At 39.7% G+C, this 22487-nt stretch overlaps 3 protein-coding genes and 1 pseudogene across 8 annotated transcripts; 3 read left to right on the top strand and 1 right to left on the bottom strand.

Moving 5' to 3' along the window:
* Positions 1–88: 88 nt before the first annotated feature.
* LOC137942988 (uncharacterized) lies at positions 89–1917 on the top strand (annotated as a pseudogene).
* On the bottom strand, positions 1783–7748 carry LOC137942994 (NADH dehydrogenase [ubiquinone] iron-sulfur protein 8, mitochondrial). The gene is made up of 8 exons (XM_068788706.1): positions 7509–7748; positions 5819–5894; positions 3321–3374; positions 3137–3228; positions 2890–3003; positions 2361–2428; positions 2178–2289; positions 1783–2101 (listed from the first exon to the last, which is right to left on the bottom strand). The coding sequence occupies exons 1-8, from the start codon at positions 7560–7562 to the stop codon at positions 2006–2008; spliced, it is 666 nt and encodes a 221-aa protein (XP_068644807.1). The 5' UTR covers positions 7563–7748; the 3' UTR covers positions 1783–2005.
* Positions 7749–8028: 280 nt separating this feature from the next.
* On the top strand, positions 8029–12080 carry LOC137956497 (protein ABIL1-like). The gene is made up of 9 exons (XM_068804024.1): positions 8029–8255; positions 9422–9504; positions 10284–10434; positions 10598–10697; positions 10793–10879; positions 10990–11074; positions 11170–11270; positions 11374–11477; positions 11673–12080. The coding sequence occupies exons 1-9, from the start codon at positions 8169–8171 to the stop codon at positions 11817–11819; spliced, it is 945 nt and encodes a 314-aa protein (XP_068660125.1). The 5' UTR covers positions 8029–8168; the 3' UTR covers positions 11820–12080.
* Positions 12081–12395: 315 nt separating this feature from the next.
* Positions 12396–21409, top strand: LOC137942937 (uncharacterized). 6 transcript variants are annotated; one of them, XM_068788658.1, is made up of 15 exons: positions 12396–12466; positions 13831–14226; positions 14308–14430; positions 14604–14745; positions 15319–15596; positions 17506–17564; positions 17647–17741; positions 17848–17950; positions 18074–18177; positions 18248–18383; positions 18485–18593; positions 19644–19756; positions 19839–19897; positions 20167–20275; positions 20615–21409. In XM_068788658.1, the coding sequence occupies exons 2-15, from the start codon at positions 13836–13838 to the stop codon at positions 20747–20749; spliced, it is 1956 nt and encodes a 651-aa protein (XP_068644759.1). In that variant the 5' UTR covers positions 12396–12466; positions 13831–13835; the 3' UTR covers positions 20750–21409. The 6 variants fall into 6 exon arrangements, with proteins under 6 accessions (XP_068644759.1, XP_068644765.1, XP_068644786.1 ...); XM_068788664.1 differs by lacking the exon at positions 12396–12466 and adding an exon at positions 12882–12889; XM_068788685.1 differs by lacking the exon at positions 12396–12466 and having other exon boundaries at positions 13021–13941; positions 14065–14226.
* The last annotated feature ends 1078 nt before the right edge of the window (positions 21410–22487 follow it).

The raw sequence follows: 22487 nt of genomic DNA, 5'->3' as shown, positions 1-22487 counted from the left end.
AAATCGCTAACGTGGAGCCCAGCTACGCAACCACGTCGCCACAAATATCCGTTCCTCATTTCATTAGTACGGCTTTTAGAGTCATTTAGTCCCGTTCGTCATGATGATCAACAAGGTTTGGTTGAACTCAATTTACCTGTGTTTCCTTCTTGGATTTCGACCAATGGGTTTCGGTCCATCCCGGTGGCGGTGGTGGAGCTGTTTATGATTCGCAGGCGTCGTAGCTGTTCTTCTTTCTCGTTTTTTTCAGCTCATGGCTTCTCTCTTGCAGTCACCAGATATCGTCTCCATTACAGGAATCGGCCGTAATCCCGTCCCATTTAATCTCCGTTCCAAGACTCTTTCCACCAAAATTAGAAATTTCGCGGGAGATAGAGCTATTCCACGCGAAATTTGTAGGAGTCGAAGAATTGCAACGACATGGATTAGGGTTTGCGCGAGCACCAGAGAATGCGGGGTTTCGGTTTCTGGTTCTATACAGAATTTGAGGGATTCCTGTCATTTTTCTACCCCCACTCGACGTACATCGTCCTGGACTCAGGTACAAGAGAGAGATGACAAGCAGAAATATTACGTCAATACGGCACGCTATCCGTACCCTCAGAGATGAATTTTCTGGCATCTTCTACAGGGAACCCACTTTTGATATTTACAGGTAGTGTAGCGTCTTTTGTCTGGATTTAACGTAGTCTCTAATTCTTCGAATAGGATTTTAAGTATTCTCTGCTCCCAAAGATCTTCTACAGCTACTCCCCCCCCTCTTTTTTTTTTTTTTCGTCAAATTTTGAAGTGTGAGCAATCAGACCATATTCTTGTTCGATGGGCAGAGAATTGCAGCCACTGAGCGTGGTACAAGGTAATATAGCTTAGAAATCAGTAGATAACGAGGAATATGGCTACATACTGAAAGCCTTCAAATATCGATTCTTGTTCCGATGATGGCAACCCGGTATGATGCTCCCTGGAGCACTGAAAATGTACTCTTGCTATCTCTATAGGATTCTCTGAATTAACCGAGCCTTGCTAGTTCAAATATTCCTGCCTTCATTTTCAGATGCCAACGAATATTATTAAAAGAATGGGATGCTATGCGGTCTGTCAAAGACACCGAAGAGCCTACAGCCGACATTAGATGGAGAGAGAAACAACCTGAGTAAACAATGCAAAGTTTTCAGTCTCTCGTTTGCTACCAGGATTTCTTATTGGCTATAAAAACTTGTTAAGCACAGAACAAAGGTTTAGTATTTTCTTAGAAAGACATCACCAAGGAGGAAAGGGAAAGTTACAGTAGAAGACTCGTATTTTATTAAGAAGATTTTTGCTTTCTTTCCGGAACATTTTGTGACTGGGAGCACCTGTTATGATAGAATTTGTTTTTTTTTTTTTTCCGTTCATCTCGTTTATGTCTGATAATGGTCTTTCTCCATGGAATATTTACGTCGGTCAGCATTTAATCTTCTTAAAGGATCCGTTTCACTTGTTGCAGGGAGGACATCACATTCAAGGACCCAGTTAACAGTATCGTCGGCATTAAAAACTACAAACTGATCTTCTGGGCACTTAGAATCAATGGCCGGATGTTCTTTAAGGCTCTCTGGGTGGATATCATTAGTGTCTGGCAACCGGTGGAGAATTCTGTGATGATACGGTGGGCAGTGCATGGGATCCCCCGAGTGCCATGGGAGAGCCGTGGTCGTTTTGATGGAACCTCGGAGTACAAGCTGGACAGACACGGCAAGATCTTTGAGCATCGAGTTGATAATGTTGCCATGAATTCACCGCCAAAGTTTCGAATCCTATCCGTGGAGGAACTGATGCAGGCAATTGGGTGTCCTTCCTTCCACAGCCTACAAACACTGCTGTATTTCATATTCTGTATTAAACAAGAAATATGAGACTCAGTGTACATATTCTTTATTTGTCCCTCCACAGCATACAAACACTGCTTTATTTCACATTGAGACACGAAGAAGATATCATAAGCAACAGACAATAATAACAGAGCTCAGCGGTACAAGCTCTCAGATCTCAAATTTTCAGCAATCTCAGTTTCCCAACGGTCCCCATTCTCTAGCAATTTCTCCTTATCATACAACAGCTCCTGGTCACAAAAAAATTAGTTTCACCATGACAACATTAGCAGATAAAAGCACATTTCACAGATGAACCTAATTCACCTCATGAGTTTCTGTTGCAAATTCAAAGTTGGGCCCTTCAACAATTGCATCAACTGGACATGCCTCTTGGCAGAATCCACAATAAATGCATTTTGTCATGTCAATATCATACCTGGAAATTCAATAAGAAAAATAAGAGAATAGTTGATTAGTAAGAGAATAAGAGAAATATTGCATTGCTACCTCGTTGTTCTGCGACTGCCATCTTCTCGTTCCTCTGCTTCGATTGTGATTGCTTGAGCAGGGCATATCTACATTCAGTAACAGGCAAAAGGCCTTAAGAAAAACTAACACGGGCACAAGAGAATAGACCCAACCATCACAAATTTCAAGTTCACGATGCCTATGAAGTAGCATAATACAAGTTTCTCCAAAACGTCAAGCAGAGTCACTTCAACCACTTAACTCATTAATTTAGCTAACAAGTTTCATAAACCACATAATCATCTCCAAAAAGAAGTTGGTGAGGATGGAAAAGATTAAACATAAACATTGCATATGGAACTCTTTTTTTTTAAATGGACCCCAAACTAATTCATAAATTCATTTATCAAAGAAATTTCAGAATCTATTGGCCTCATGTCCTTGGTTTCCATCACCTCAGCCACAATTCATGCAGAAATAATCAACAACGCGAAGAAGTTCAATCTGTAGGCTATGATGAATATAAATACTTCACTTCAAAAATAAGAGAAACGATATCAAAACTTACGGCTTCACACAATTTACATGCAATACAACGTTCTTCCCCAGTTGGATAGCGCCGAAGGGCATGTTCACCACGAAAACGAGGACTCAGAGGACCTTTCTCAAATGGATAGTTAATCTGTAAAAATTAAAATTGAAAAATAAAAAGAATTTATTAAGGTTCTTGCCAAGTCATCTAAAAAATTTAAGTTGCCAAATGATACAAAATATTTATTCTTTTAAAAATGTAAACAGGTATAAACTCCACTCACAGTAACTTTTCTCTCAAAAAAGTACTTAAGTGTCAGCATCAACCCCCGAACCATTTCAGTCAGAAATAATGTATTAATACTTCGCTCAAAAACTGCAATCAACCCAGCAAATATAGAAGATTAGTCATCACAAAAATGTAAAAGCCAACAGTTGTGGCAATAGAAAACCACGGGAGGATATTACCAGAACTCCAATCCTTTGATATCTCCCGTGCAAGTTGCTCCCTTTCTTCATCCTCTGTTAGTTCAAATATCCCAGACAACAGAGTCAAGATGACCATATTTGAACCATGAAAATTTGAAATGGGATCCCACAACAAGTGGGTTAATCATTTAACATAACATACATACGTGACTTTCAAAATGCACAAAATCCTAGCCTGAACTGATATATTGGATTGTCTGGCAACCTTTTTGACATCAAGCCTCATTTCCAGTAAGAAATTATGTTTCGTGTTCGTTATAGCAAGATGACCAAATTCTAACATGATAAGGATTGTAGCTCCAGTCTTGCTGATTCCTTTCTTATCTCTATTCCACTTAGCCCAAAATTCATCTATCTTGATCAAAGATTCCTTATCCTACTCTAATGAAGTAACTGATTGCAACTTCAACCTTTGGTAAGCCCTTCATGATGAGAAAACTTCTGATAGCGTTACAAAAGCTTACTATGAGCTCGTTTAGTGTTTGGGTGTTACCAGAGAATATACTGTTCCACGCTTTTACTCCCTTATTACTTTTCTACCCCTGATTCTCCGCATGCCTCCCTTCCTCAGATGACCCCTGCCTCCCATAGAATTTAAAAGAAAAAAAAAGCTGATTTTCTCTGGTGTGCCATTAAAGGAAAGATTATCATGACTTTGGATCAGGCTTCGCAATCATGGGCACAAATTGAACAAAATCAATTGTCAGCTTTGCTCAGTGGGACCAAAAATATGGATGACTTGTTCAATGTCCCTTTACCTTTACAGCTTGGGGAGCTATGCTCCAGAAGTTTAGTTTCAATTTACCTCCCTAATTCCTTCTCTAGCATCCATCATCAATTCTTTATTTGGCCAGAAATCACCACTGATCTCTAGCATCCATCATCAATTCTTTATTTGGCCAGAAATCACCACTGATAAAATCCTTAGGTGTCTTTCTTACCACAAAGAGAAATAATCACAACTTTAACAGCAGATTGAGATTCATTGGTGGAGTTATGGAGTTATCCAAAATTCCATCCATTTCATCCTCTCTTGGGCTAATAAGCTTCCTAATGTGAGACATCTCACTAGCATTGTCAATAGAAGAAATTGGGAGTTTGCTGCCGCTTTTTGCCAAGGCAGCAGACTGGCTTCCACCTGCAAGGCATGTCTAGGTTAAACTTTGATGGAAGCTAGAGACGCAATCTTTGCCCCGCAGAGGGAGAAGGTGAGCTTCATGACTATCTTGGGAATATCATCCATGCTTTCTCTGCCCATTTTAGGGTCAGTGATTCCACTGAGGCATGCATGCACCATTTCAAAGGCCGAGACTTTATAACAGCTCATTCTCCACCCCTCTGATCATAGAGGGTGAGTTGGCCATAGTGGTTGCATGAGCTAAAGGTCACTCTTCAGTCTTCCCATTCTTCGGCGCATCCCCACATATTTTTTAATGAGGCCAAAGATTTCTTCTCATTCTACACTGAGGCTGAAATCCATGCTCCACTTCAAGGGCTGAGACTCCACAACAGCTCTCCACCCTTCTGTTCATAGAGGGTGATTTGGCCGCAATTGTTGCTTGGGCTGAAGGTCACTCTTCAGTCTTTCCCTCCTTTGGCGCACCCCCATAGATTTTTTTAACGAGGCCAAAGATTGCTTCTTGCTCTACACTGAGGCTGAAATGCATGCTCCACTTCAAGGGCTAAGACTCCATAACAGCTCTCCACCCCTCTGTTCATAGAGAGTGAGTTGACCACAGTGGTTGCTTGGGCTGAAGGTCACTCTTTAGTCTTCCCTTCCATCGTGCAACCCATAGATCTTTTAATGAGGTCAAAGATATTTCTTCTCAGCTTGACATCATTCGAATGCATGTTCCTTGTGAGGTCAACCACTTGAGGGACTCTTTCACTCGATTCAAGGTTCTTCAACGACACCTTGTTGAGCGAAAGTTGCTGCCCTCTTGATATTAGACAGGGGGGGATGTTTAGTGTTTTATACTTTCTTTTTTATTTTTGGTGCTAGAGTAATATTGTTTTCTTCAAACAAGATTTTTTCCTTTTTTATCTTATTTCCGATTTGCATAATATATATATATATATATATATATATATATATATATATTATGCGAGCCTGTGACTGAAGCTTCAAAGCCATATATGTAAAATATTGAAAGTGAAAGCATTTAAGCAGTATAAACTTCAGTTCGCATTCTCTTTCTTATATTCCTATGAAAACCAAAGGCCCCATGACACATGAAAGAAAGAACCATGGTATGAAGCAAGCGGATCAAGTATTTCGCAACCGATCATTAGATCTTTGATTTATATGTACCATAATTAGAGAATTCTGTCCCATTTAAAAGAAATCACCTAGAAGAATCCATTTTGTTTATTTTGTCAACTTACAAGAGTAAGGCCCTTTATTATATATAAATAACCTATATGTGCTATATGCTTGGTGATACTTTGAAATAAGGTATTTCAGGCTTGAAAGAAACCTTTCATTGTAGAAAACCCATGTGAACCAAGTCGTGCTCCATAAAACTGTGAAGATTGCACAGATTGACCCCTAACCTACAAAACAAGACAACTCCATGAAGTTTGCACCAATGCAGTATGGATAGAAAAGGTCTACAAAGACAAATGCACACAAACAGAAGGATTTCACAACAAAAATAGGAGAACAGAAAGCATAGTCAAAATATAAATTTCAGATGGTATGAAAGCCAGAAATAGAATTTTAAACAACACTAACACGCAAAATATACTACAAATGCAGCTCTAAAATATTAATGGGCAACAATGTCAAAGGACAGAATAGTGGAACTCCGAGCTGACCTAAACACCAGGAAAGGCATAAGCTGACATATTGAGTGGAGTCTGGTCCACCATCAGAGAGGTGGGCCCAAGGGGCATAGAGGTAATTTCCATCTTCTGGTTTGCCGTGTTTCCCTGAAACAGGGGAACTTATCACAGCACTAATGAAAACAGGGTTTTGGGTTTTTATTGAACACGACACGGCAAAAAAATAAAATAAAGGGAGAGGGAGGAGCAAAGCATCCTGGCATCGGTCGAAAGGGAGCTTTGGCAAGTTTTGCCGTCATCGCTATCGTCGTCACGGTCTCCGAACGCTGGCTATCCCGGGAATCCGGCCAGAAGAGAGGGTAGCGAAAAACAGAGAGCGTGAAGGGGTTTTCCGAGAGACTTTCAGGCGACGTCGTTGCCGGTAGAGAGTGTGCTTGAGAAGGACGACGCCGTTGCGTCGTCGTTACCGGTGCTGCCACTGACGCTGTTGCCGGAGAAGAAGAGAGCCATGAAAGCTCTGGTCTCGGCGCTATGAGAGAAATCGAGAAGGTTTCGGGACTCGACTGAGCAGAGAAGACGATGCTTCTGCTCACCGTCGCGTGAAGCTGCGACGACGCCGTGAGCCGCCGTTTCTGCTGTGAGAAACGGACTCTATTGTATTTTGATTCCTCAATTGATTTAATAAAATCCTCTGCAGCTCCCGTAAACGTAGGCAATTTTTCGAACCACGTAAAATTTTTGTGCCGTGTGATTACCATTTATCCTTGTTTGTCATCGATTTTCATAAAAATACGAATGAACAAAAACAACTAGTGAGCCACAAATAAACCACCCAAGTAACTAGGTCCTTACTACTGGGTGGTTACACCTACTCGTTAAAACAGATGACAATGCAGCTATTATTTAAACACTGAAGCGGTGTCTGAGATCAAGAACAAGACAGAATCCTTCTCAAATGTCCATATTGTACGAAACCCAATGGCAACGGTCAACCACGTAATTTCGTGATCATGGTTCGTTGGATTCAACGCTACCAACCAAGACAACTTTGAATAGACCGGGCATTCGAACTACTTTTCTGCCCATATGTCAAATATAGCAAGGTTCTTCGTCACAAAATGATCTCCTCTCTAAGAATTCAGATAGACGTTCCAAAGAACTGCGAATCACAACTCTTTTACGCTATCAGGATGCCGTCACCCTCATAAGGAGGAGAGCTCAGATACAAAACGGCCAGTCTGGACAAGTAAAATTTATATGCGATCTAGGGTTGCAAGAACAATACTAGGGGAAGTGAAAGGAGAACTAGGGCCAACCACAAGTCCCATGGTGTAACAATACGAAAATAAAAAATAAAAGCGCAATCTTTGAATTAAATCTTACCAAGTTGCGGGCGCGAAAAGCCACAAGGGATCTCCTCGCGAGGATCGCCGCCATGGAACAATCGACTCCTATCCGATTCACAGACGAAGAGAGACGTTCGGGCCGAACAGAGGAAAACAGCCACGGAAACCAGTGTAAGGAGCTTAAGCCTGAAAGGCTGCAACGATTGGAGAATCGACTCCAGAACTCTGGGTCGCACGGCGAAATAAGCGTCCGAGCCACCTGGTCTCCTGAACGAGACCGTCCATGTGGTTTGGTTTGAAGAGCCATCCGACCCAGCCCTTCATATCATACGTACGTAAATAAAAATAATAGTTACGGCACTGAGCCTCACTGCACACGGAACTCCGAGGGTTACGTAGCCACTCGTGAGCGACTCGGTCAACCGGTTTTAGTCAACGGCAGGTCACTCCCCCCCGTTCCCCGACTCCACAGGGGACTCTCGACAGGAGGCCGCCAACAGACCCAACAACCGTCAATAAATCCAAATTCCTGTTTCCCGGTATTGCTTCCACTTCACTCTCTGTTTAACCCGGAACCCACCTTCGCTTCGGCCGATCGCCACCATAATAAATCTTCCACCGTCTTTCCTTCTTATTTCAGCGACAGCTTATTCTATTTAGAGCTCTGTAGCGCTCATTTTTAGAGATCGCCTCCAAAATGCAGCAATTGGAGCCTGAGAATCCGTCCATGACACTCGACGAGGCTTCTATGCAGAGAAGCAAGAATTTCATAAAGACCTTGCAGGTAAACCTCACCTCTTTTTTTTGGTTTCACTATAGTTGCCTTTTCTTCTGTATTTTTTTAATTTGAAATTCTTTCTCTGATGCGGTTCTTGTTGTCGTGGTCGATATTTGATTCTGAGCTCTGAGCTCTGACGTCCAGGATTCTGATTTTTAGTCGTTACTTTTTTTTTTTTTTCCTTTTTTCTCATAGGCATGCATGGAGATCTCCCGCGTTGTCGTGGTTCTGCCAAACTCACATTTCATCTTTTCTCAAATTCGTAATTTCTTTCTAGTATTCGATTCGTTTCTGTTCCCCGTTTATCGAGTTTTTGGACTTATCTTGTCGTTTTATTTTGGAATTTGGTGTCGATTTCGTTCTTCTTTTTCGGACTGGTCTTTCTTTCTCTTTCCTCCCCGTTGTCATTCATTTTGTATGTTTGAAATTTGAGGGTTGAAGACTTGGAAGTTTTTGGCATTTGCATATTATTGTAAAACTCTTGATCATTGGATTGTTCATTTCCACGACATGTTGTGCGTAATTTATATTAATTGCCGTCTAATTATTCTCCATTTATTCCTCATAAATTTGTCATACTAGAATTTGTTTTGTATCCGTGAGCCTAGATCGTGGCCATTCGGATGGTTCAAAATGTTGTCGAGCTAGGAAATATTTTCCAGATTGGCTCCATTAACCGTCTCCTGTTGCATTTGCCGCTCGCCATTTTTCAGTGCTTGCTAATGGTAAATCGTGTTTTGTAATCGTGGAAGTGCCAAAAGCCTTTTTAAATTTTAATCAAGAAAGATCCTACATAACTATCAGTTTTGTATGTGAAGCAGCGGCATCTTCTTCTAACATGAAGCTGCTAGTGTCGGTCATCTTGAAACTAGGGAGGCATAACGGTTTTGATGCACCTTGACTCGGATAGTGTTGGCATGATTTAGTTTTGGCACGCCTTGTATTAGCTAATCTAAAGCCATGTCATATCACAATCTGAATCAGAGGATGGCGTTTCCTTCGTTGGTTTCTGTACTCTCTTCCGCTCTCTATTCTTCTTCCCACCCCAATATTTCAATTCATATGCTCGTCTTTATTTGTCTGGATCTAGAATCTTCCTTTACCTGCTTTAACTGTTGTCCCATAACCACCGTTCTTGTCTCCCTGGTTTAATTGTTGTGGGTGTTTTACAGGAATTAAAAAACTTGAGATCTCAGCTCTATTCTGCTGCAGAGTACTGTGAAAAGTCTTATCTCCACAATGAGCAAAAACAGATGTAAGGCTAATTATCTTTGAACTTTAAATTGACATTTACTTGTTCACTGTTCAAAGATCATTTTGTGTATATTAGTGGAATACAGAAAACTCCACAATGAAACATGGTGTCGGTATTGACAAGGGATGACTTTGCCAAGGGATTCATGGATCCTATTCTGTGGCTTTTGAAACATGGTCATCACTCTTCACTCCCAGTGAATTTGTGCAATCTCTTCCTCTCTGTTAAAGAAGAACGATATTTTTTACAAGCTATGGTTAGGAGTACATCTCAGTTTGGACTTGACACTTCTGCTGCTTCAGTATTGCCTTTTATTCTCCTTAGATAACTGTACTTATGGACTGGGAGAAGGTGACCAAGGACCAAAGGAAACACTTAACCGTCGAAGTGAGAAATGATAATATTCCTGAAGGAGAATATTTCAAAAGAGAATACTACCAAGTACAGCCGTTGAAATCTACCCTGAACTTGTAAAAAAAAATAATCTACCAAGAACAGAACTAAATGTGTGAAAGGCCCAGCAAGGGAATGGGAGGTTATGACCAACGAGATGTTTCTGGTCAGTCCTCATCCTAGCCAAGTAAACAGCAATTCCATTGGCATTGTCTAGAAAAGAAATGGTAGAAGTTTAGATATTGCTAATGGAAAATTAAGTCTATTGGTACAAAGCAACTTGCTGATCCTATACATGAATTACATCATTATAAATATGTGTTGCCTTTTGCCATTATGATTTCTGTTCTTTAATTGTGGCAATCTAAGTTGCATTTCCTTGTCAGGGTACTTGATAACCTGAAAGATTATGCAGTAAGAGCTGTAGTGAATGCCATTGATCATCTTGGAACTGTTGCATACAAATTGTCTGATCTGTTTGAACAACAAACGTTGGATGTCTTGACTGTGGACCTCAAGATCTCATGGCTCAACCAGGTATTGTTTATTAAAAAGTTTGTACTGTACTGAGAGTTAAATGGCATTGGCTTTCCTCTCATATGCTTTACGTAGGCGTTGTAATTTCTCATTAGGTATATAATTTTAGTTAATAATAGTATGGTTAGTGGGAGCCATTCTGAGTTTTATGTGCTGCTTTCAGCAAATGCTTACATGTCAAGCTTATACGGACAAAGAAGGTCTCAGGCAGCAGCGGTTATCAACAATCACCCCAAGGCATCATAAGCATTATATTTTGCCAAGTATGGATGTAAATTGTCAAATGAAATAATTCTTCGCTAAAGCAAAAAATGTTGAGGGTTCGTATGACTTACATTTGTGTGAATCCCGATCTTAGATTCCACAAACAGAAAGGTCCAGAATTGCTTGCTGAAAGAGACTGATTTGAGGCAGAAAAATATCCAATCACAGCCACGCCCTTCAGGTATTTGACTTTTTTTTGGCAGGATCCAGTTATGGACTCACTACTTCTGTTATTAAATGGGCTCTTCTTCATTCTGTGGTACTGATCGGTAGATCTTGATTGATTTCTAGGAACTCCTGCATCACAGACTCTTTCCTGGTATTTGGCCTCTGAAACTAAATCATCTCTTGATAGAGCTCTAAATGCATCGGATGTGTAAGTTGATGGGACATTATTTATCCATGTACTTGAATTGTTTTGTGCTGACAGATATCTGAAAGCTGGAGGTTTTTTGCTTTCTGTTGATGCAGTGTTTTGAATCCTAAGGCATCTCCAAAAACGTCTCAGGTCTTCCGTGTGATTGGTAGCTTGGCCAAGTCGTGCGTAAATTCTCAAGTCTTCCATGTGATTGGTAACTTCCACTCTAGCAGATTGTTGACCAATAAGTTGTATGTCGAAATCATACTTTTGTAAGTCTCGAAGTGTAATGTGTTTGATGCCCTAATATTATGTAGATGACCGTGACGCTCCTTCATCAACTCCAATTGCTCACCATCTATCGGGAGAGAAGATTCCTTCTTCTGCAACTTTGATGAATACTACTGGTGCAGCAAGAAAGGTATGAGATTAGATTTTGTCCAATCCCAGTTCTGCTGGATTCATTATTCTCTATACACCAGATCTTAGGCCCATTTGCTTAATTTGTTTATTTTATTGGGCCTAAACACGAGTAAAGGTGTTAATGTGTAGACGTCTACAGATTCAAGAGTAATTGTGTATCTGTCTTTACTTTTTTTTCTTTTTTCTTTTTCAGGATCCTTGGGAGGCGAATAAATCATTATTGGCATTCAGATCCTTTGAGCAACCAGGGCGACGCCAGATTTCACAGCCACCTGCTCGCAGCAAGAGCATGCTTTCATCATTTTTTGTCAACCACAAGTCGGCAACTGGGGCCGCTTGATCGCGTTTCTGAAACGAATGAAAGATGTGCGATGCCTTTGCCTTTTACTGTTGCATAAAAACCCTTTTGATGCGAATATTTCAATACTAAAAATCCTGAATTTGCCGTAATGGAGCAACCGATTGTGTTCGTTAGCAGAGGCATTGAAAGGGAACCCAGATTATCACATCCAATGTCCCATGATTCATAGATTTATTATTCCATTCGAACGATACAAAAACCTCATTCAGCTGTGAGCCCCTGAGAGACAATAATAATAGTTTGTACACTTCCAACGCATGTGTTCATTTTCTTTGAATTTGCTTTTTTGGTTGTATAGAATTTTACATTTTCTAATTTTATAGTGTATTTGCTTTTATCACCGAACAACTGTGATTACGTACACGACCAGGCCCTCCTTACGTAAAAACTCTTCCGGAGTCGAGGTCCTGTTCAAGCAACCAAAAAACAGTGTCCAGTGTCCCTGACTCCGTCGCTCTGTCAAGACTCAAGAGGCTTCCTCTCCGGGTCAATTGTGGTAATTCCTTCTTAAGACGTCTTCCCTCTCCCTTTTTATTACAATTCTGCGGGTTCCTGGATCTGTAGGCTGTAGCAATTTTCGAAGACGTAAGCGTCGTAATTTCAACTCGACTGGTGGGTCACTACTGGTGAGCTATCTACATCTCTGCTTGTTGATGGCGTTTCCTTTCGATGCCCCACCTCAAGATTGAAGCAATCATCTTTCCCTTTTAGAGATGATACGGGCTTTATTTGCTTTTACGTTTTCCTTCTCTTTTATACCTGCTGATTTTTATGCTTAGAGAAAAATCTGGAACTATCTAATAACTGATGAATTCAGAGAAGCTGTTATGAAGTTGAATTGGATATTCTGAGTATAGCCAGACTGGATTTAGAGTTCGTGTATAGCCAAAAGAAGGCAATTCATATCCGCATGTGACTTTGGTGGGGACTGCCTTGTATTATATTATCCGAATTTGAACTGATTTTTTTTTCACCAATTTTATCAAACCTGGACTGGACTGGAACGGACTAAACCGAGGTTTTACAAGTTACCTGGTTAACATGTATAGGTCAGTGCAATGACCGGGACATGCTGTGAAGGAACTCCTCCTGCATGTCTCAGCAAGGGGGTGTGTGTGTGTGTGTGTGTGTGTGTGTGTGGGGGGGGGGGGGGGGGGGGGGGGATGATATATTTAGTATAGATTTTAATGAAGTAGGGAATGTGGCTTCCCTTTCCGATCCGAGCATGATTCTGATCATGAGTGATTGAATTATAGTCATCATGTTATCCTTGGGTCGTCCTTGTGTTTTCCTGACTTTGTAGAAGTTTCTATATGTTATTTACAGCCACTCAATCTTATACTGTATCTTCTCTCACTGGTTTAGCTTTTTTTGCATTCTTTTCTCAGAACCATATTGATGTCTGGGTTCTCAAAATTAATCTTCAACACAGTTTAAAAATGAATCTTGCCTACAATATTTGCCAAAACCCGCCTCTTTTGAAATAATCTTCAGTGTTTTGAAATGTTAACTTGGAACTTCTTGGTGTCCATTTCATAAAACTAAACAGGCCAGTTTCAGTTGTAGGAAATTAAAGGTGGAGGATAGAGGATTATATGGTACTGTTTAAATGACTCGTTTGTGTTTCTGTTTGCAATGTTTCCATGTTCAGCAGCATTCATGCACCGGTTCTTTTGTGCTGCATCACTAACCTTAAAAGTGAGTCATGAGGAGACCATATTCCTGGGCTAGTCTTCTTGGTATCCCCCCACATATCAGTGCCTCCAGCTCAGGTGGATAAGGCTCTGATGATATTGAAGAAGACTCATTGCAGTGCCTTTAACCTAGACTTAGGAGTGCTGAGAGCCATGTTCATTTCAGTTTGTTGGATCCAATTCACATGTCTTCAGTTGATCTTTTGTTCAAGAGGACTCTAGTGTAGCTTTTTTCACATAATAAAATTTCTAGTATTTTTTAGTTCCAAGTGTTTTAAGTGTCTCTGAATTTTCAGGGCACATGGAGAATATGCAATATGCAGAGGAGCTTGTAAGGGAGTTTCTTGTCTTTAGAGGTTTTAAGAATACTTTGCAAGTGTATGAGACAGAATTGTCCACAGACATTGGTAAAGGTTTTCAGGTGGATAAAATTCTAGAGTTAATTTTCTCAGTCTATGTTCCCACATTCGAGGCAGAAAGATTAGTTCGCCTGCTTAATTTCTTGAAGCACTGCTTCTCCTCATCTTCAGAGACAACATCTATTGCCACATTAACCAAGTTGGAGGTATCGATTTTACGTTACTACATTGTTCATGCCTTAAAATCAGGAAGGAAAGATAAAGTAGTGGAGTTCTTTGGAACTTATGGAAATGACTTATTGCAAAGAGGAGAGGAGTGGACACCATGGTTTGGTGAGTTTCTTTCTTCCTATTTTCTTGTTTTCATTCCTGCTTATTTCTGACCATTTTATGCCACTGCATATTGCCATGCAGCAATTCCTTATCTTAAGAACCCAAGTTTGGAACCTCAGTTTCGTGTTTACTTCTCAAAGGAATGGTTTGATATATTAGTTGTCTCATTCAGGAATCTCATTAGTGAGATCTTTAATGGTATTCATATCCTTGAAAGGCGGTTCCTTATATTTCTTTTTTCCTTAAATATCATCCTCTTTGGCATTGTCTTTCCAACGAGTTTAATATCTGTTATGGTTTTGGCAAAAGTTCTTTACTTTTCCTGCATTGTTGCATATCTTATTTCTACTTGATTCAGTTTCCTTGACTACTTTCACGAATCCCTGCTCTATTAAAGGTTAGTACTGAAAAAAGTACTGTTAAGCGCCTCAAGAAAGACATAAAACAGCTCAATCTGAAGTTATCCCAACTTCAGGCTTTGTTAGAGACAAAAGAAGCTCAGATATGTCATTTGAGGAGGTAAACTCTTCCCTAAACTTTTATTATCTAAAAGGTTTCTCATCTCTCGTGAGTTTCCATGCATCAGTGCACTCATTTTCTGTCTACAGCTGCTTTCTGCATTCTTACCCAGTCAACTGTTTAATGATTGACCTCTATACACCTTTTTTAAAATGAAACCATGCATATATGCTTATAAATGAACACGAATGCATCTCTTTACCCAGGTGCATCTCATGATAGATATGGATAACAGCATTGAAGCATAGGTAAATCCATCAATGTTTTCTTGGCAACACTTGATATGTTTAAACTTCTGTGACTTCTTTAAGAATCATCCTATACAAGTTTTAAAAAAAATATAATATTATGTGAATTATCTGAAGACAGTATAAATTAGAGTGAAGAGATAAATCATCGTTTTTTTGTGTTTTTATTTGCTTTAACTTTTTGAACTCTCGGATCAAATAGATTAAGGAATGATTCCCAGTTCAATTCCAATAACATGATAAATTACTTTTACTGGAACCTTTTCAGAATTAATGCTAAAGAAGAGTTCTGACACAAGAATTTTAATTGCTTCTTCTTATGCAGTTCTTCTTCAATAGAAACAGAAGGTAGCACCATCCAGAGAAGCAGATCTACACCTGATCCTTCAGAGCAGTCAGAAGATGTGTCAAAAGAATATAATCTTCCATTGATGGGTTTCCATGAGAGTGTTTCTGATTCTACATTTGGGGTGCAACAGTGTGATGATAGTGCTGCTAACCTATCAGCAGAGTCAACCCCAACTGAGTTGCAGCATGGTTTAAGTTCTCTAGATGGTGGAGCTATAGATACTTCTCAGACATATCAGGAAGACTTTTCAAGAGGTTCTTATTCTCACTTTTTCAGACATCCATAAATATAGATCTATCTTTTTGTTTAGTTTAAAGACTATTTGATCCAATTGGCTGGCCAGCCAGTGTTCTAGATTTTTTTCTGTTTTTTTAAGAACAATGAGAAGGAGGAATTCATTCAGGAAGCTTAAGGGTTAAAAAGATAAAAGCGGAGGAGATTACAAAAAAGAAGGGTAACAGACAACAACAATAACAAAAACAAATGAACAAAGTAAAAAAAAACAGAAATGAAGAGAAAAATCATAAAAGGAAGGAACTGCCAAAAGCAAGCTGCTGATAGTTGACCCTCTCCCTTGCCACACTATTCACACCCCTAGAAACATGCTGTGTCATTAAGGGTAGTGTGGGGATTTCACATTTGTAATCTGGTTGCCCTAATTTTCTCTTTATATATGGGGGCGTCGTTGCTAGGGTTTTATCGCCTTGATGAGTACCATCATCCCGAGGAGCATCTGGAGTTGCAGGCCCGAGAGAGGTTAGAGAAAAAACCTGTAAATTTATGCGGTTTCTCTTTGTAAACTATGTCATCTTCATAGTGGATTATTGCAACGGCGGAAGACAGGACCTAATCTCACCTTGAGGTGAACCTTTTTAAATCTTGTTGTTATTTTTCGTTGCTTGCTTTTCCTTCTTCGGCGATTATTATTATTGCTCTCGTTAGTTTGGAATTAGGGCATCTAATTCCTAACACATGCTATCAACGAATGAATCTGATCTACTGATGTCCAAAATACTCCAAGAAATGATCTAGAGAAAGGGGGAGGTTACTTACGTCCCGAGGTTCACAAATGACCACCTCCCAGTTGCCCTCAATGATTAAGGGGGATGATAACGTCTCAAAGTAAAGTCGATGCCCCTGTAGGAGCTTCCTGCACTCTGCTACTATGGACTCACTATGCCCATAGGGAGTGGAAGAAACAAGGAGAACCACCAACCTAAGCCTAGGATTCCTGTAGAACTGCCGTCAAAGTTAAGTTTCAACCAATCCTCTGGAAGAAGAACCTAAACTATCGGTTGGGTGATCCAATGTGGGGCTGATTGAATTGTTGATTTCTAATTTCTCCTGGTGACTAAACAGGGAAGATGGGATGTATCCTATAGCTTGTTTGAAAAAAAACAAATACGTTATGCGTTGTCTTTTCAATGATTTATCCTAGAGATGCTTGCTTACCCTAAAAAACCCTTCTATTGTGCTCATTCCAAATGTTCCAAGCGATTGCCTCAATGGTAAAGCCCCAAAAGTTCTTAAATTGTTTTGCTCGGGGAAACTGATTGGAAGAGAAGAGCAAATGAAAGGTGGAAGTAAAACTGGAGTCCAAACGTAAGGGTGAAAGCTGCCCAGATTTGTTGGGTGGTCGGGGATAAGAAGATGATTGACAGATTCTGGTTGGTTGCACAGAGCTTGCACTAAGGGTCATCCGGTGTTCTCCATCTCTGAGAGAGCTGGTCAGTATTCTAATTTTTCAAAATCTGGGTTTTAAGTAAATTGGACCAAGCTAGTAACCAGGTTCAGTTCAAGCTGGTTCAATGACTATGTTGATCTGGTCTAATAATAATGACATGTAGATCCTCGTTTAGACCTTCATCCATACAGACACGCATGCTTATGCATGCTGCATTTCATTCGCGCGAATGCAAAGTTGCATTTGTGAATCTCTTTGTTGAAAGAAATAATAATTCTTTAAAATGCCTGTTGATCATCTGCACATTTGTATAGTATAATGCTACTCTATATTTGCCTATGTGTATGTGTGTTTATATGTCAGAGTAATTGGTATTTTTATTTAGAAGGATGCTTCTGTTGCAGGAAATTTTAAAATTTGTTATTGTTGCTATTTTCTGCTGGTTGCATGTTAAATGATATATGGATGTATTTCTACAGATAATACTCGCCAAATGCAGAAAGAAGAAGAATTCCCAGAAGTGAAAGTGGAGTTTCAGGTGGATTCGGTACCTAGATCTTTAACTTGTCGTTTTATATTTTCTAATTTCTATTCCTCACCATTTGAGATTTGGCTTACAGGAAACTTTTCTCGGTCACACAAGCCCAATTACACGCTGCCGCTTTTCTGCAGGTGGAACAAATATTGCAAGTGCTTCAGTGGATGGTACTGTCAGGTTGAGTCTGTAAATTTAGCTAGAAAAAGCTTGTTGGAATTCATTGCAATAAAGTTCACCATTTTTTGGTCTTGTTCATGCATTTACTTGATTTTTGCTGGAAAAGGATCTGGACATATGATTCATCAACTCCTACTTCACGAAATGCAACAATCTATTGTGGGGCGGAGATAATGTCTCTTGATTGGGAGTGCAAATCTGACCGCTTGGTAAGTTAAATAGCTTAGGAATTTACAGTTCCCAAGTGCTGATGCTTTTTGTTGGATTCTCAGTGATTGACCTTCTTTTTTTAGTTTAAATACTTCAAGTTTGCTCATTGTTTTTTACTGTAGCTACTCATAGGCACAGCTGATGGGTGTATTAAAGCATGGAATGTTGATGCCAAGAGAGTTGTCTGTGATCTCAACACAACTGCAGCTTTTCCAAGGTTCCGAAGGTTTATTCTCATTGTCATTTCACTTGTTTCTTTTTAATCTTTTTATTCAACTTCTTTCTTGTGTTTGCAGTGTTTTGGACTTGAAGTGCAGTCCTGTCGAACCAGTTTTTGTCTCGGCAGCTGCATCTAAGGGGCACGCCTCACCTAGTGAAGATATGGGATTTGCTTCACTTACTGTTTGGAATATGAAGACGTGGAAAGCTATGGTATGATGCTGATGTTTGAAACTTGGCATGTAAGTTGTTGACAATGTTGGTATGTATTTATTCTGCTTAGTCTTGAAATTATTTTTTTGTATTTCATGAAGACCGTCCTTCCACTTGGTAAAGATCCACCAGCTATCACTTCACTCTGCTTCAATCATAATGGAAAGATCTTAGCTGCTGCTGCAACTGATGGAATGATTCACATGTTTGGTATCCTTGAAGTTTACTTTTGTTTTACAAAACCGTAAAAAAAAAAAAAAAAAAAAAAATAGTTCTGTTTGCTTGCTCTCTTTTTGTTTTGTTCTAAAAAGTGGTTTTGTTTCTAATATTTATTGAACATACATTTAATCATCTGAAGGTTACAGAGAGTGTTTTAACATATGACTTACTCATTACAAGTTTGCCCTTTACTAGTTATTATTCAACAATTTACATGATGGGGGTATTTTGTACTTAGATATTATTAAAAGTTATAAACAATCGAGTTGAGCACAGTAAGCTAGACCTCTCTCTATTCATCTGATTATTTTGTTCTCCTCTCTTTCATCTCTACACTTTTTCATCTATCAACTTCCTCACTTCTTTTTCTCTTTCCTCTGTATCTGTTTACTGTTTTGCCTTAATTTACTTTCAACTGAGCCCTAATTATCTAAGCCTAACAAACAACAACAAACATGTGCCTTTTTTGGCTTTAAAACAGAAAAAAAAGGACCTTTTGATGAACTGTTGTTTAATTCTTGGACAAGTTTAGCTTTGAAAGCAACATAAGTGTGTGACCTATATCTGGAGATTTTTTTCGCCCTCTAAATAGAAGCTCTGCTTGTGAGAGTATACTATTGTAAGAGAATTCTGTTGGGCATGTTTGAATGTCCTGCCAATAAATTTTCTTTCCTTCTCTTACCAGTGCATCTACACATTTTTCTTTTTGTTTATTTTATCCTTTCATCTTAAGCTTGTAAGAAATAGGAAAGAATAACTGCAGTCGAGTACTATGTCAAAATTTACCTGAGGATGATTACTAAGAAAATATTATATGGAAATAGTTTTTAGTATGAAAAATAAATGAGAGTGTGCCTTGACTATTTAGCTTAATCATTATCCTTGTTAAATTTTTTATTTTGATTTACATCTAGTCCTAAAAATTTAATGCATTGAATGAATCCCTCGAAAGTACAGGTCCATTTCAGTGCCTTAGTTATAGTATAGAACTTACCAATTCATGGAAACATGATTTTTAAAAATTTCTTTAATTAACTGAAGACATGTCAGCTGGTCTACAAATTACTGGGTGGCCTGCCCATGATTCTGCTGTGAGCTCCGTGCAATTTGGACCTGATGAGACAAGCATATTCAGTTTAGGATCTGACGGAAAGGCAAATGCCCTTTAATTTATTTTAAGTTTAGGTTCCCTTTATGTGAATTGTTGATATGTTCTGACAAAATGTTTTACTTCAGATATTTGAATGGAGCTTACATAATCAAGGACATGTTCTTTGGTCCAGAGATTGCAGCAGGTTTTCTACACCCTCTTGGGCTATGAGCTTCAGTTCTTCCAAGGATATTTGTCATTCTTTAACTTTGTTGTCCTTTTGCCGCCCATGGACTGTATTAGTTAGGTTTTTGTCCTTTTTGTTGGTACTACTTGCCATTTGGTTAAAAAGAACAAATATTTGTGAATCATGGATCGACACTATACGTATAGCTTTAATTTTCACTTATCACTTTGAATAAGATGTGCTTGATGAAGTTCAATAGTTCTTTCAGATACTTCTCCTTTTTGTAGGTTCCGCAATCCAGAGAGCACAAAGTTATGTCGACATGAAATGGCATTGGATTCCGATGGGAGGAGATTGCTGGTGACATCTGATTCATTTAGATCTCCCATATACCAGGTAAGCATAGTCCTAGTCAGTTCTTTTTTTTTTTTTTTTGGCTTGCTTGTCTTTTTCCATAGTTGTTTTCTTCGATTGTACTATATGTCCAAAATTTCAGTGTTTCCTAGGTGTCTTAGATTGTACTATACGTCCACAATGTTAGTGTCGTTCGCTTCAAAATCTTCTTAAATTGCAAATTTTACTTGAGTTCGAATTTTTTGTTAAACTTAGATTTGACTACAAGTTGAAACTTTAATGATTTTGCAACATTTCTGATTGAACAGGCAAGCGTTTCATGACCATCCGTTGTCTTTTCTGCTTCCAAGTTTTATTAACATTAGTTGCATTTGGGTATAGGTACTAGGACACATGAATGGGCTAAGGACACTTGCTCATGCTGCAGCCATAACAACTGTAGATTGGCACCCAACATTACCCATCTACTTGACCGGATCAGCTGATCATTCTGTCAGAGTTACTTCCATATCATGAGAATCTCTCCCACTCATATTTGCTTATTTGCAGGCGATGGTAATTGAAACCAAAAGTAGCTTGATGTTACTGCCGTCATCCTGGCCCTTCGATCCATTTTGGTAACAAATGTGTTTTTACTTGTCTGGACTTATTATGAAGGTGTTTTGGACCAGTGATGTATGGGGCCTGAGATTCAGCAAGGTGGGATGGGTGGTCGAGCAGTTAACACTTAACAGCTATGGAGAAGGAAATTCACGTACTGATTCATCTGCTCTTGCAGTTTTATGGTAGAGGTTATGACCAAGACATAACACCTAAAAAAGGCATTTTAAGTTGTACTGAAGCTTTCAGCCAACAAGATACAGGAAACTTCCTCTTCTTGGGTCCCCTGTGCGGAAGGCTTTTGATCCACTCTGACCACTATGTTTCGATGAGAAAATTATGGGGCTTGTCTTTGATGATGGTAGATGATGGAGGAGAGCCACTCAGTTGGGGCTCAAGTTGTTTTCCTGGACTTGATTTTTAAGGGAGAAACGCAGAAAGCAGTCCAGTTTATTTACAGAGGTTAGACGCGAGAGTTCAAACCCCATCTACCATGTAAACCCTTATAAACTCACAACTGTGACAAAATTGTATTATGCAGAGAGACATTTAATAGAACAATATCCATCTAAAACGTACGCCAAATTACAAGTCACCTCTAGCAATGGTCTGGTTTTTATGGTTTCTTTTCTCCCAAAATCGAGTCCAATTGGTGAAGTCTACAGTAGCTATTGACTGAAACGTGAACAGCGTCAATGGTTATATTCTGTTTGGTAGATCATCGTGCTATTGAATGTCCGTTTACCAGGCTGCGAGGAAGACGGGACGAACGTAAAAGAGTCTAGAAGTTCTTTATGGTTGGCTGTAATATGATAGAATGGATGGTCGTCGTCCCGGTTTCGGAAGTAGGGTTGTCTTGTGTTGTCCTCGATTGATTTCGTCTGAAATTGTAGGAATATCTTGTTCGATTGTTCGTTGTCGATTCTGATATGGCATTATGACAGATGACTGTCACTGGCAGTGCTGCCGATCTTTTCGCCTAAACGCCTCCCATCCACCCAATCACCTTTTCTTCACCCGGAAGCTTTGTTCCTGCTGGGCACATCAGCCTCGAGTTGGCTTCGTGCCTGGTTCTTACTTCTTAGTAACAAATTGCCTGAGCAGAAGGCGTCTACGGCCTACAGGCTCCAAAAGCAGGTTCAGAGAAAAGCTTCCTTCATCACGACCCGGTGCGTGCTACTGTGCGAGTTGGGGTGCCTGAGATTTTTTACGGTGGCCATTTGTAAAAACACGTATTTTTATAAAGACTACTAAAGGTTTTTCAGTAAAAGTATCTCGCGGATCATATCCGCCTCTGATGTTACGGAGGACTTCTTCCTCTGGTTTTACGGATCCGGAAGACAGCTCCAGAGAGGAAGAAGTCCTCCTCTGGAAAATCTCACGCCAACAACTACAATGCTCGCTTTTCAGTTTTCAGTCAAAGAAAGAGCGTAGAAGCGCGGCAGCCGGGTCGGTCTCCCGAGTTTCCGAGCAAAGTCCTCGACTGCATTTTCTGCTTTTAAGCGACCTAAGATCTAGGAGTTTCAGCTTCGTAAAACTCCTTCAAATATTGCCCATATTCTGCGAGACCGGCTCTTTTTCCTTTGTTTGTTCTTCTGGGTACGGCTGTACCAAGTGCACGGCAGTACTCCTCCCTCACTTTCACGCCGCCACT

Source organism: Aristolochia californica, unplaced genomic scaffold, assembly GCF_029961685.1.
Source record: "Aristolochia californica isolate CCGP_79_NKW_82.1479 unplaced genomic scaffold, dmAriCali1.0.hap1 SCAF_1, whole genome shotgun sequence".
NCBI classification, from domain to species: Eukaryota; Viridiplantae; Streptophyta; class Magnoliopsida; order Piperales; family Aristolochiaceae; genus Aristolochia; species Aristolochia californica.
The sequence above is the reverse complement of the archived record's forward strand: the minus strand, read 5'-3'. Positions and strand labels throughout refer to the sequence as shown.

Bases quoted from the DNA above. Each gene is read 5' to 3' on its own strand.
- LOC137942994 (XM_068788706.1), bottom strand. From the start codon at position 7,562: ATGGCGGCGATCCTCGCGAGGAGATCCCTTGTGGCTTTTCGCGCCCGC. The intron at 5,895-7,508 runs GTAAGATTTAAT...CTTGTTTTGTAG, and splicing joins CTTTTCGCGCCCGCAACTTG to GTTAGGGGTCAATCTGTGCA. The intron at 2,429-2,889 runs GTAAGTTTTGAT...TACTGAATGTAG, and splicing joins CATGTAAATTGTGTGAAGCC to ATATGCCCTGCTCAAGCAAT.
- LOC137942937 (XM_068788658.1), top strand. From the start codon at position 13,836: ATGGAGAATATGCAATATGCAGAGGAGCTTGTAAGGGAGTTTCTTGTC. The intron at 18,384-18,484 runs GTATGATGCTGA...TATTTCATGAAG, and splicing joins TGAAGACGTGGAAAGCTATG to ACCGTCCTTCCACTTGGTAA. The intron at 20,276-20,614 runs GTAAGCATAGTC...ATTTGGGTATAG, and splicing joins TTAGATCTCCCATATACCAG to GTACTAGGACACATGAATGG.
- LOC137956497 (XM_068804024.1), top strand. From the start codon at position 8,169: ATGCAGCAATTGGAGCCTGAGAATCCGTCCATGACACTCGACGAGGCT. The intron at 11,271-11,373 runs GTAACTTCCACT...AATATTATGTAG, and splicing joins TCAAGTCTTCCATGTGATTG to ATGACCGTGACGCTCCTTCA. The intron at 11,478-11,672 runs GTATGAGATTAG...TTTCTTTTTCAG, and splicing joins CTACTGGTGCAGCAAGAAAG to GATCCTTGGGAGGCGAATAA.